We start from the raw sequence: 13833 nt of genomic DNA, 5'->3' as shown, positions 1-13833 counted from the left end.
CTGAACCATCAGTCACCAGTGGTAGCTGTATTAATACTGTCTACTGATCCATCAGTCACCAGTGGTAGCTGTATTAATACTGTCTACTGAACCATCAGTCACCAGTGGTAGCCTGTATTAATACTGTCTACTGAACCATCAGTCACCAGTGGTAGCTGTATTAATACTGTCTACTGAACCATCAGTCACCAGTGGTAGCTGTATTAATACTGTCTACTGAACCATCAGTCACCAGTGGTAGCTGTATTAATACTGTCTACTGATCCATCAGTCACCAGTGGTAGTCTGTATTAATACTGTCTACTGAACCATCAGTCACCAGTGGTAGCTGTATTAATACTGTCTACTGATCCATCAGTCACCAGTGGTAGCTGTATTAATACTGTCTACTGAACCATCAGTCACCAGTGGTAGTCTGTATTAATACTGTCTACTGATCCATCAGTCACCAGTGGTAGCCTGTATTAATACTGTCTACTGATCCATCAGTCACCAGTGGTAGCTGTATTAATACTGTCTACTGATCCATCAGTCACCAGTGGTAGCTGTATTAATACTGTCTACTGAACCATCAGTCACCAGTGGTAGTCTGTATTAATACTGTCTACTGATCCATCAGTCACCAGTGGTAGCTGTATTAATACTGTCTACTGAACCATCAGTCACCAGTGGTAGCTGTATTAATACTGTCTACTGAACCATCAGTCACCAGTGGTAGCTGTATTAATACTGTCTACTGAACCATCAGTCACCAGTGGTAGCTGTATTAATACTGTCTACTGATCCATCAGTCACCAGTGGTAGCTGTATTAATACTGTCTACTGATCCATCAGTCACCAGTGGTAGCTGTATTAATACTGTCTACTGAACCATCAGTCACCAGTGGTAGCTGTATTAATACTGTCTACTGATCCATCAGTCACCAGTGGTAGTCTGTATTAATACTGTCTACTGAACCATCAGTCACCAGTGGTAGCCTGTATTAATACTGTCTACTGATCCATCAGTCACCAGTGGTAGCTGTATTAATACTGTCTACTGATCCATCAGTCACCAGTGGTAGCTGTATTAATACTGTCTACTGAACCATCAGTCACCAGTGGTAGCTGTATTAATACTGTCTACTGAACCATCAGTCACCAGTGGTAGCTGTATTAATACTGTCTACTGATCCATCAGTCACCAGTGGTAGTCTGTATTAATACTGTCTACTGAACCATCAGTCACCAGTGGTAGCTGTATTAATACTGTCTACTGATCCATCAGTCACCAGTGGTAGCCTGTATTAATACTGTCTACTGAACCATCAGTCACCAGTGGTAGCTGTATTAATACTGTCTACTGATCCATCAGTCACCAGTGGTAGCTGTATTAATACTGTCTACTGAACCATCAGTCACCAGGGAGCTGTATTAATACCTATCAGTCCACCAGTGGTAGCTGTATTAAATACTGTCTACTGAACCATCAGTCACCAGTGTGTAGCTGTATTAATACTGTCTACTGATCCATCAGTCACCCAGTGGTAGCTGTATTAATACTGTCTACTGAACCATCAGTCACCAGTGGTAGCTGTATTAATACTGTCTACTGATCCATCAGTCACCAGTGGTAGCTGTATAATACTGTCTACTGAACCATCAGTCACCAGCTGGTAGCTGTATTAATACTGTCTACTGATCCATCAGTCACCAGTGGTAGCTGTATTAATACTGTCTACTGATCCATCAGTCACCAGTGGTAGCTGTATTAATACTGTCTACTGAACCATCAGTCACCAGTGGTAGCTGTATTATACTGTCTACTGATCCATCAGTCACCAGTGGTAGCTGTATTAATACTGTCTACTGATTCCATCAGTCACCAGTGGTAGCTGTATTAATACTGTCTACTGATCCATCAGTCACCATGGTAGCTGTATTAATACTGTCTACTGAACCAGTCACCAGTGGTAGCTGTATTAATACTGTCTACTGATCCATCAGTCACCAGTGGTAGCTGTATTAATACTGTCTACTGAACCATCAGTCACCAGTGGTAGCTGTATTAATACTGTCTACTGATCCATCAGTCACCAGTGGTAGCTGTATTAAAACTGTCTACTGAACCATCAGTCACCAGTGGTAGCTGTATTAATACTGTCTACTGACTGAGTCACATCATTAATACTGTCACCAGTCACCAGGTAGCTGTATTAATACTGTCTACTGATCCATCAGTCACCAGTGGTAGCTGTATTAATACTGTCTACTGAACCATCAGTCACCAGTGGTAGCTGTATTAATACTGTCTACTGAACCATCAGTCACCAGTGGTAGCTGTATTAATACTGTCTACTGAACCATCAGTCACCAGTGGTAGCCTGTATTAATACTGTCCTACTGATCCATCAGTCACCAGTGGTAGCTGTATAAATACTGTCTACTGAACCATCAGTCACCAGTGGTAGCTGTATTAATACTGTCTACTGATCCATCAGTCACCAGTGGTAGCTGTATTAATACTGTCTACTGAACCATCAGTCACCAGTGGTAGTCCTGTATTAATACTGTCTACTGAACCATCAGTCACCAGTGGTAGCTGTATTAATACTGTCTACTGAACCATCAGTCACCAGTGGTAGCTGTATTAATACTGTCTACTGAACCATCAGTCACCAGTGGTAGCTGTATTAATACTGTCTACTGATCCATCAGTCACCAGTGGTAGCTGTATTAATACTGTCTACTGAACCATCAGTCACCAGTGGTAGCTGTATTAATACTGTCTACTGAACCATCCCATCAGTCACCAGTGGTAGTCTGTATTAATACTGTCTACTGATCCATCAGTCACCAGTGGTAGCTGTATTAATACTGTCTACTGAACCATCAGTCACCAGTGGTAGCTGTAGTATTAATACTGTCTACTGATCCATCAGTCACCAGTGGTAGCTGTATTAATACTGTCTACTGAACCATCAGTCACCAGTGGTAGCTGTATTATACTGTCTACTGAACCATCAGTCACCAGTGGTAGCTGTATTAATACTGTCTACTGAACCATCAGTCACCAGTGGTAGCTGTATTAATACTGTCTACTGAACCATCAGTCACCAGTGGTAGCTGTATTAATACTGTCTACTGAACCATCAGTCACCAGTGGTAGCTGTATTAATACTGTCTACTGATCCATCAGTCACCAGTGGTAGCTGTATTAATACTGTCTACTGAACCATCAGTCACCAGTGGTAGCTGTATTAATACTGTCTACTGAACCATCAGTCACCACTGGTAGCTGTATTAATACTGTCTACTGAACCATCAGTCACCAGTGGTAGCTGTATTAATACTGTCTACTGAACCATCAGTCACCAGTGGTAGCCTGTATTAATACTGTCTACTGAACCATCAGTCACCAGTGGTAGTCTGTATTAATACTGTCTACTGATCCATCAGTCACCAGTGGTAGCTGTATTAATACTGTCTACTGAACCATCAGTCACCAGTGGTAGTCTGTATTAATACTGTCTACTGATCCATCAGTCACCAGTGGTAGCTGTATTAATACTGTCTACTGATCCATCAGTCACCAGTGGTAGCCTGTATTAATACTGTCTACTGAACCATCAGTCACCAGTGGTAGCTGTATTAATACTGTCTACTGAACCATCAGTCACCAGTGGTAGCTGTATTAATACTGTCTACTGAACCATCAGTCACCAGTGGTAGCTGTATTAATACTGTCTACTGATCCATCAGTCACCAGTGGTAGCTGTATTAATACTGTCTACTGATCCATCAGTCACCAGTGGTAGCTGTATTAATACTGTCTACTGAACCATCAGTCACCAGTGGTAGTCTGTATTAATACTGTCTACTGAACCATCAGTCACCAGTGGTAGCTGTATTAATACTGTCTACTGAACCATCAGTCACCAGTGGTAGCCTGTATTAATACTGTCTACTGATCCATCAGTCACCAGTGGTAGCTGTATTAATACTGTCTACTGAACCATCAGTCACCAGTGGTAGTCTGTATTAATACTGTCTACTGATCCATCAGTCACCAGTGGTAGCCTGTATTAATACTGTCTACTGAACCATCAGTCACCAGTGGTAGCTGTATTAATACTGTCTACTGAACCATCAGTCACCAGTGGTAGCTGTATTAATACTGTCTACTGATCCATCAGTCACCAGTGGTAGTCTGTATTAATACTGTCTACTGATCCATCAGTCACCAGTGGTAGCTGTATTAATACTGTCTACTGAACCATCAGTCACCAGTGGTAGCCTGTATTAATACTGTCTACTGATCCATCAGTCACCAGTGGTAGCTGTATTAATACTGTCTACTGATCCATCAGTCACCAGTGGTAGCTGTATTAATACTGTCTACTGATCCATCAGTCACCAGTGGTAGTCTGTATTAATACTGTCTACTGATCCATCAGTCACCAGTGGTAGCTGTATTAATACTGTCTACTGATCCATCAGTCACCAGTGGTAGCTGTATTAATACTGTCTACTGAACCATCAGTCACCAGTGGTAGCTGTATTAATACTGTCTACTGAACCATCAGTCACCAGTGGTAGCTGTATTAATACTGTCTACTGATCCATCAGTCACCAGTGGTAGCTGTATTAATACTGTCTACTGAACCATCAGTCACCAGTGGTAGCTGTATTAATACTGTCTACTGATCCATCAGTCACCAGTGGTAGCTGTATTAATACTGTCTACTGATCCATCAGTCACCAGTGGTAGCTGTATTAATACTGTCTACTGATCCATCAGTCACCAGTGGTAGCTGTATTAATACTGTCTACTGATCCATCAGTCACCAGTGGTAGCTGTATTAATACTGTCTACTGAACCATCAGTCACCAGTGGTAGCTGTATTAATACTGTCTACTGATCCATCAGTCACCAGTGGTAGCTGTATTAATACTGTCTACTGATCCATCAGTCACCAGTGGTAGCTGTATTAATACTGTCTACTGAACCATCAGTCACCAGTGGTAGCTGTATTAATACTGTCTACTGATCCATCAGTCACCAGTGGTAGCTGTATTAATACTGTCTACTGAACCATCAGTCACCAGTGGTAGCTGTATTAATACTGTCTACTGAACCATCAGTCACCAGTGGTAGCTGTATTAATACTGTCTACTGATCCATCAGTCACCAGTGGTAGCTGTATTAATACTGTCTACTGAACCATCAGTCACCAGTGGTAGCTGTATTAATACTGTCTACTGATCCATCAGTCACCAGTGGTAGCTGTATTAATACTGTCTACTGATCCATCAGTCACCAGTGGTAGCTGTATTAATACTGTCTACTGAACCATCAGTCACCAGTGGTAGCTGTATTAATACTGTTTACTGATCCATCAGTCACCAGTGGTAGCTGTATTAATACTGTCTACTGATCCATCAGTCACCAGTGGTAGCTGTATTAATACTGTCTACTGAACCATCAGTCACCAGTGGTAGTCTGTATTAATACTGTCTACTGATCCATCAGTCACCAGTGGTAGCTGTATTAATACTGTCTACTGAACCATCAGTCACCAGTGGTAGCTGTATTAATACTGTCTACTGATCCATCAGTCACCAGTGGTAGCTGTATTAATACTGTCTACTGAACCATCAGTCACCAGTGGTAGCTGTATTAATACTGTCTACTGAACCATCAGTCACCAGTGGTAGCTGTATTAATACTGTCTACTGATCCATCAGTCACCAGTGTTAGCTGTATAAATACTGTCTACTGAACCATCAGTCACCAGTGGTAGCTGTATTAATACTGTCTACTGATCCATCAGTCACCAGTGGTAGCTGTATTAATACTGTCTACTGAACCATCAGTCACCAGTGGTAGCTGTATTAATACTGTCTACTGATCCATCAGTCACCAGTGGTAGCTGTATTAATACTGTCTACTGATACCACCATCAGTCACCAGTGGTAGCTGTATTAATACTGTCTACTGATCCATCAGTCACCAGTGGTAGCTGTATTAATACTGTCTACTGATCCATCAGTCACCAGTGGTAGCTGTATTAATACTGTCTACTGATCCATCAGTCACCAGTGGTAGCTGTATTAATACTGTCTACTGATCCATCAGTCACCAGTGGTAGCTGTATTAATACTGTCTACTGATCCATCAGTCACCAGTGGTAGCTGTATAATATGTATACTCCTGGTAGCTGTATTAATACTGTCTACTGAACCATCAGTCACCAGTGGTAGCTGTATTAATACTGTCTACTGAACCATCAGTCACCAGTGGTAGCTGTATTAATACTGTCTACTGATCCATCAGTCACCAGTGGTAGCTGTATTAATACTGTCTACTGAACCATCAGTCACCAGTGGTAGCTGTATTAATACTGTCTACTGATCCATCAGTCACCAGTGGTAGCTGTATTAATACTGTCTACTGAACCATCAGTCACCAGTGGTAGCTGTATTAATACTGTCTACTGATCCATCAGTCACCAGTGGTAGCTGTATTAATACTGTCTACTGATCCATCAGTCACCAGTGGTAGCTGTATTAATACTGTCTACTGAACCATCAGTCACCAGTGGTAGCTGTATTAATACTGTCTACTGATCCATCAGTCACCAGTGGTAGCTGTATTAATACTGTCTACTGAACCATCAGTCACCAGTGGTAGCTGTATTAATACTGTCTACTGATCCATCAGTCACCAGTGGTAGCTGTATTAATACTGTCTACTGATCCATCAGTCACCAGTGGTAGCTGTATTAATACTGTCTACTGATCCATCAGTCACCAGTGGTAGCTGTATTAATACTGTCTACTGATCCATCAGTCACCAGTGGTAGCCTGTATTAATACTGTCTACTGATCCATCAGTCACCAGTGGTAGCTGTATTAATACTGTCTACTGATCCATCAGTCACCAGTGGTAGCTGTATTAATACTGTCTACTGAACCATCAGTCACCAGTGGTAGCTGTATTAATACTGTCTACTGATCCATCAGTCACCAGTGGTAGCTGTATTAATACTGTCTACTGATCCATCAGTCACCAGTGGTAGCTGTATTAATACTGTCTACTGATCCATCAGTCACCAGTAGTAGCCTGTATTAATACTGTCTACTGATCCATCTGTCACCAGTGGTAGCTGTATTAATACTGTCTACTGAACCATCAGTCACCAGTGGTAGCTGTATTAATACTGTCTACTGAACCATCAGTCACCAGTGGTAGCTGTATTAATACTGTCTACTGATCCATCAGTCACCAGTGGTAGCTGTATTGATACTGTCTACTGAACCATCAGTCACCAGTGGTAGCTGTATTAATACTGTCTACTGATCCATCAGTCACCAGTGGTAGCTGTATTAATACTGTCTACTGAACCATCAGTCACCAGTGGTAGCTGTATTAATACTGTCTACTGAACCATCAGTCACCAGTGGTAGCTGTATTAATACTGTCTACTGATCCATCAGTCACCAGTGGTAGCTGTATTAATACTGTCTACTGAACCATCAGTCACCAGTGGTAGCTGTATTAATACTGTCTACTGATCCATCAGTCACCAGTGGTAGCTGTATTAATACTGTCTACTGAACCATCAGTCACCAGTGGTAGCTGTATTAATAGTTAATACTGTCTACTGAGCCTATTGTTTTGTTTCTATTGGTATTGGAATGACGTCAAAAAATGATATCCTGCGCTAATGTCTTTTCAGCAGGAAGAGTACAAATAATTACATTCCATCACCACTGGAGATACTAGTCCCACACAAATGTTATTGGGTATCATGTGGTATGTGTATTTATCCCATTATTCTAGAAACATTTGAGATCTCTCCCAAATATTAGGTAATGCTTTAAAGGAAAACATTCCCAGAAGGATTAATTACTGGAATACAAAAAGTACTTACTTAAACATGGTTTCCACTCAATAACTTTAGTATTTTGTGTCCGATTTGAACCTAATTTAGTGTATTTCTTTATATCAATGAGATCTTAGATGGGTTCAATACTGGTCAAAATTCATCAATATTTGCATGAGTCACGGGATTTGATGACTTCAACTAATTATTAACAATATTTTCAATTGTAAATAACTATTTTATGTGATACTGTGCAGGTGACACATCCACTTCCGTGGAATTCTTGTATTTTAAAATTCTTCTGATTAAGTAATAGAATGATTTGATCGGAAACATGCCAGAATGTATAAAAACCTGAGGTTTTTCTCTTTATTTAAACACTGCCATTTGAAGTGAGTGTTACGGGCTATGTGGGCTTGTTGTATTTCCTTAGTGTTGTATACAGATATCTGGCTGACACACATTCTCATTCATTGGCCTTTATGGACCAGTTAATATCCGACCATCATGTAAGTATTTATCAACAGCATCTGACCATCATGTAAGAATTTACAATAACATCCTACCATCATGAAAGTATTTACCAACAGCATCGTACATATAGTAGTGTCCAGAGAGTTTCCTGTGTGATAACTCCAATACAAGAGTTAAAAATTAATTTCCTTGATTATACCACCATCTAGTGATTTTGACATCACATAAATCAGGTCTAAATATGGGATTAATCTGCGATAAATTGGACTTTACCCACATTTTTGCACCCCGAAATCAGCGTAATCTATTTCGGTAGCTCAAAGTTGATGCAAATCTACCTTGCTGAAAGAGTTTGCTTTGGATTCCTTTTCAAATACAAAGGTCAAAGGACAAAATCACTGTTACAAATAAAGGAAAATCTAATGTTTTCAGTCTTCACACGAAAGGTCAAGGTCACTTGAAAAATAAGAAATGCGATGACATTACTTGGGTTCATCAAACTCAAACTTCACGCAGAGCTTGTTTATCAAAAGCGCTTTCCTGAAACTGTGTTTGGTCTGAAGACAAAGGTAAAAGGTCAAGGTCATTGTGTCTGTAATAGGTAGGTAATGTGCAATAGCTACTTTTTTGGGGTTTGACACATGCAAACTTAATGCAGTATTCATTTACTGCAAGTGAATGACAACCTTATTCCTTAAGGTGATTCATCCACTGCTGTCTTATACAAAACGAAAACATTTATATTTCAGACCGGGATTGTGGCACGATTGGCCTGCTATAGAAAGCCATTAGACGAGTCTTCAGCCAATCACAATCACTATCTGAACAGTGCCACCTGGAAGGAGAGTATCATGGCTGATCTAATGTTTGTCCAGGGTAGGTTTAGGAAAAATCTTTATTATAACTGAGGTATTTCCATAAAGTTCCACAAAGCTGTCATTTCCAGTTCAAAGAACGTATTATTAGAAAAAAAAAATTACTTGTACAATGTACATTGTTATTGTTTTTTTTTTTTAATTTCTATCTTCTATATTTCTATCTCTTTTCAACTTCAAATTTTCCGCACTTTTCATCAGCAGGTTTATGCTCTGTACACAAAACCATTGTTTTTTTATTTTAGAACCAGAGGAAGAATTATTGAGTGGGTACAGTTACCACCATTTCCTCATAACATCACCACGACAACCATCAACAGATCTACAAAGTTTGACTGTGACCCGGCTGTGTCCTACTGAGGCTTTAAACGGCTCTGTGATGTCCTTACTCATGAAGAGTGCTGTACGATCCTGTGAAGAGGAAAGTCCAGCTGATGCTGATAAGAACTGTTGTGAAATGTTGTCAGAGTTACCCACCCTTGATGCAGAAGCTTTAGAAGAATTCAATAAGATTTTATGGCAGAAGCAGACAGAATTACTTCACCAGTGGATACGTAAGATGGAGTTATTTATGTTAATAACAATGATATATTCTCCAATCAGATAGTAGAACAGATAGTATGTTCTCACAAAAATGGACTGACTTCATGACAACAAGACACCCTGCCAATCACCATGACAATAGTTGAATGACATTAGTTATGACAATGATTTGGTCTAATTTTCATTAACCTTACAATATTTCAAATTATTGAACAATGAACAACTACCAAGTTTTTTAAATGCATTCATGTTAATAAGCTGAAGTTTAGACTTAATGATTTGTAAACCAATTCATTGTTGTAATGACCTTCCCAATGGATTTAGTATACCTTGTGTCTATCCTCTTCCTATGTTCTCTCCTGGTCTATTGTGTCACATTTTCATGTTTCTATTTACTATATTTGCCTTCATTAGCTATTTGTGTTAAATTACTGGTCGTGGCTGAGTGGTTAAGATGTCTCGACATATTACCACAAGCCCTCCACCTCTGGGTCGCGAGTTTGAATCTCATGTGTGTCATACGCAGTCGCCAGGTACTGACTGCTGGTCGGTGGTTTTTCACCGGGGACTCAAGTTTTCCTCCACCAGTAAACCTGGCACATCCTTACATGACCCTAGCTGTTAATAGAACATTAAACTAATAAAACCTGAACCCGTGTTAATTAACTTTATGATACAATTATTGTCCTATTATAACATTCATTTGATTTAAGGGGAAAGAATACACCAAGGTCAAGGACAAAAGGTCATGTTAAGTGAGGTCAACGATTTCTTCACAAATGTGTATACTCAACTGAGGCAGAACTTATGGGGTGAATTGCCAAAGTTCCAACAAAGCTGTGAATGCCCACCGATACCTCAAACAAAAACTGTATTATCAGGTATGTTCCTTATTATATTTTAAAGTCAAAGGTGTTAAGTTCTGAAAATTTTCATCACTCACTGGCAGCTTGTGTAAGAACTACCTTGTGTGAGCTATTGGTTGTCATATTTTTGACATGCATTGGTGTGTAACATACATTGGGTGTTCTAGCATATCATATTAACATTTTAACATTTTTTCAGTGAATTCTTACATTTCTTCAATGAATTCTCACAGTGACTTAAATCTAGTGTTTTTGTGATCTCTTGAACTCTGACTTGGGTATTAGTACGACAGAGCCTAACTGACAATGTTGATATTGAAAAATATCATACAATGGGCTTAGCAGCAACATAATGGTACTGTGCAGTGGTAATGTAAATATTCAGCCGTGTTCCTTAAAGTTATAGTATAATTATCAGTTTTCAGTTACTCAAGAACCCTTCAAATAACACCTATAATAAACTGGTTAACTTATATCTGTTATATTGATTTGACATTCTTTTGGAGTGGGTAATTATGCCACATGCCATTGAAACCATGGGAGGCCAGTGATTTTTAGCTCGCCATCATCAGATGGTGGGCTATTCAAATCACTTTTCGTCCATGTTTCATGGTCCGTCCGTCCTTCTTTCCTTCCTTCCGTCCATTAACATTTATTGTTATCGCTAGTTCTCACAAAGATCTTTCTCAAATTTCACATGTAGGTTCCCCTAGGGCCCTAGCTGTGCATATTGCAATTTGGGACTTATTGGTCAACAAGATGGCTGATAGGCCACCATCTTGGATTTTGATTGATAATGTTTAACAAGCAGAGAAAAGATACCTCTTTCAATTGTCAGAAATAGATTAATCTTTGGTGGGCGCCAAGTTCGTTAGGTACATTTGAGGTCAAATAAAGGCCCCTTCCCCTAGAGATCGAAATTTTGCTGTATTTTCTCAATTTTATGTAAATATTTTCCCAAATAAAGAAAAATTCTGTTTCAAGGAAGAAACAATGCAGTGTTTTCCAAATTGAAAAGGTACAGGCCTCTGAAATTAAAGTGTAAGAAAATCACTGGAGAATTAACGGTTCGTCACTGTTTCCCAGGAGTTGGTTTCAAGACAATACATGTAGTAACTTTAGAAAAGATTGATGGATTTGTTGGAAACTATTTAATATAAAGTGATGTGATTTAATTCTGATGGATTTGTTGGAAACTATTTAATATATAATGTGATGTGATTTAATTCCAAGAAAAGTATTTTTGGGGGTCAAAAAGTCAATTGAAGAGCATTGTATATTTTTACTAAACTTTTCTAGAATTGGAAATCAATCCTACTGAATGGCAGGAAAGACAACTCCTGATTTACTGTGAATCACAAAAGCGAACATTGAGTCGTCTTCAATCTACAGAAAGTGTTGCTTTGTCATCACCTATACAGCCGGCACAAGGTAAATAGCTGTAATCCTAATCATGTAATCAATGGCAATTTAATAGTTTACAAAATCAAATGACTTTTTTGGAGACTTAAATTTGCAATTGTGGGTTAGCATAATTTATATGACAATAAAATTTCACCATATATTATAATAACAGTTTTTAATAATAATTTTACTTTGCCTCTGATTGAAGCTGATGATTAATTTTTCAGTGAAATAGATGATTATCTACCACAAAAATTATTTGGTTTACAATTTAGTGAATTTACAGTATGATACAGTCTTTACAAAGATGCTATATGTTTTCACAGAGCCAACATCCATCGATATCAAAGATCTACTAAAGCTCTTCAAACCTGATGGTACACCCAGCACTGAAAACTTATCTCCTATAAGGAAAAAGGTCAGTAAGTTGCTTAGTAGCACCAAAGGTCAATCACTTAATCTATTGCTTTTAAACTCAAAAGGCTATGAGATGCAGACTTGGATGTGTTGCCTTGTTAGACAAGAGATTACATTTTATCATTGATGTGTTTCTTGGTTACCCAAAAGGTCATAAGTGGTGTTACCTAATCACTGTGTGACACATACACACCATTTCACAGTAACTTTGTTCCCATTTCCTCATACAATAATGGAATAATTTCATGACTGATCATTAGACAATCTTTTACCAATTCATTAATGATAACCTTCTCAACATAGGGCTAATCATCCAGTTTTATTTACTGGCTGTCTCCTCAGCTGTCTCCTCAGACAGGTAATTTCCAGTCATTGTGTTTAATCTGATGTATTTACCTACCGGTATTTTTCTTTGCAGACGAAAGGAAGATGTAAGAAGTCAGTTGTACCAAACCCAGAAGACCTTGGACAGGAGACCATTCCTACATATCTTCAGTCTTGTTGTCATGATATATAGTATGGCTTTTGTTTTTTATTCTTTTTAGGATTTTATTTGGGAAATAGATAATATACACACATGAGAATTTGGTCTAAAGACAAGTATAATGATATTTGTTATAGTAGATATGGGTTACATTTTTTTAAGTGAGAGGAAACATCTATGCTTTCATTCATACTATGAATGAAAGCATAGAAAAGATCCAAAAAACTGATTCAGTTGATATTGAGTTTGTTGCAATGTTATCTGTTACAGTTTAAATCGTGACAAGAAAGGTGAGAGACTGGACATACATAAGCAGAGGTTACAGGAGCGTTTCATCAAGGAGGAAACCAACAGCTCATGTTCAGTACCAACTTTCAATTTAGGAAAAAAACGAAAAAAAGTCTCAAGTCCTCAGAAAAGTGGAAAACGTTTGAAGTCCCCAGTTGGGTTAAAACCTTTAGTGAAGTCCCCTTTAAGGAAATTACGCAAATCACCTAGAAAAACGGCTCAACACTCAACAGATTTGAATGTTAGAAGATCTCCAAGAAAAACTTCCTCTCTTAGTTTGAATATCAGACGGTCTCCAAGAAAAACTTCCTCTCTTGGAACTAGAGCAGAGTTGGATTCACAGAAGTCCCCATGTCCGCCGAATACAGATATTTTATCCTTACGGAGGTCTCCTCGTAAGTCTGCTCACTTGGTGTCTACTCAGCGACGCCACTCACTTTACGAGCCTGCTCTCAGGGGAGGTAGCTTAAAGGAATCTACAGCATCTAAAGCAAGCAGACTGTCATTGTCAGGAACAGAAAGTAGAAGGAAAAGCTTGGCATCTGGTGATGAGTCTAAAGAAAAACTGCGTTTGTCACGATCTGAACGACATAAACAGGTATGAATGCTATTAA

General features: G+C 39.0%; 1 protein-coding gene across 1 annotated transcript in view; it reads left to right on the top strand.

The window, feature by feature from the left end:
- The window catches only part of LOC138316052 (mdm2-binding protein-like), a 45392-nt gene that overhangs the window by 24197 nt on the left and 7362 nt on the right, over positions 1-13833 (top strand). The window contains exons 7-14 of the mRNA XM_069257527.1: positions 8314-8377; positions 9092-9218; positions 9463-9771; positions 10474-10641; positions 11926-12057; positions 12357-12448; positions 12866-12963; positions 13202-13817. Coding sequence (XP_069113628.1) covers positions 8314-8377; positions 9092-9218; positions 9463-9771; positions 10474-10641; positions 11926-12057; positions 12357-12448; positions 12866-12963; positions 13202-13817 — 1606 coding nt within the window. The remainder of the gene's footprint in view (positions 1-8313; positions 8378-9091; positions 9219-9462; positions 9772-10473; positions 10642-11925; positions 12058-12356; positions 12449-12865; positions 12964-13201; positions 13818-13833) is intronic.

The sequence above is a fragment of the Argopecten irradians genome, chromosome 2, assembly GCF_041381155.1.
Source record: "Argopecten irradians isolate NY chromosome 2, Ai_NY, whole genome shotgun sequence".
NCBI lineage: Eukaryota > Metazoa > Mollusca > Bivalvia > Pectinida > Pectinidae > Argopecten > Argopecten irradians.
The sequence above is the reverse complement of the archived record's forward strand: the minus strand, read 5'-3'. Positions and strand labels throughout refer to the sequence as shown.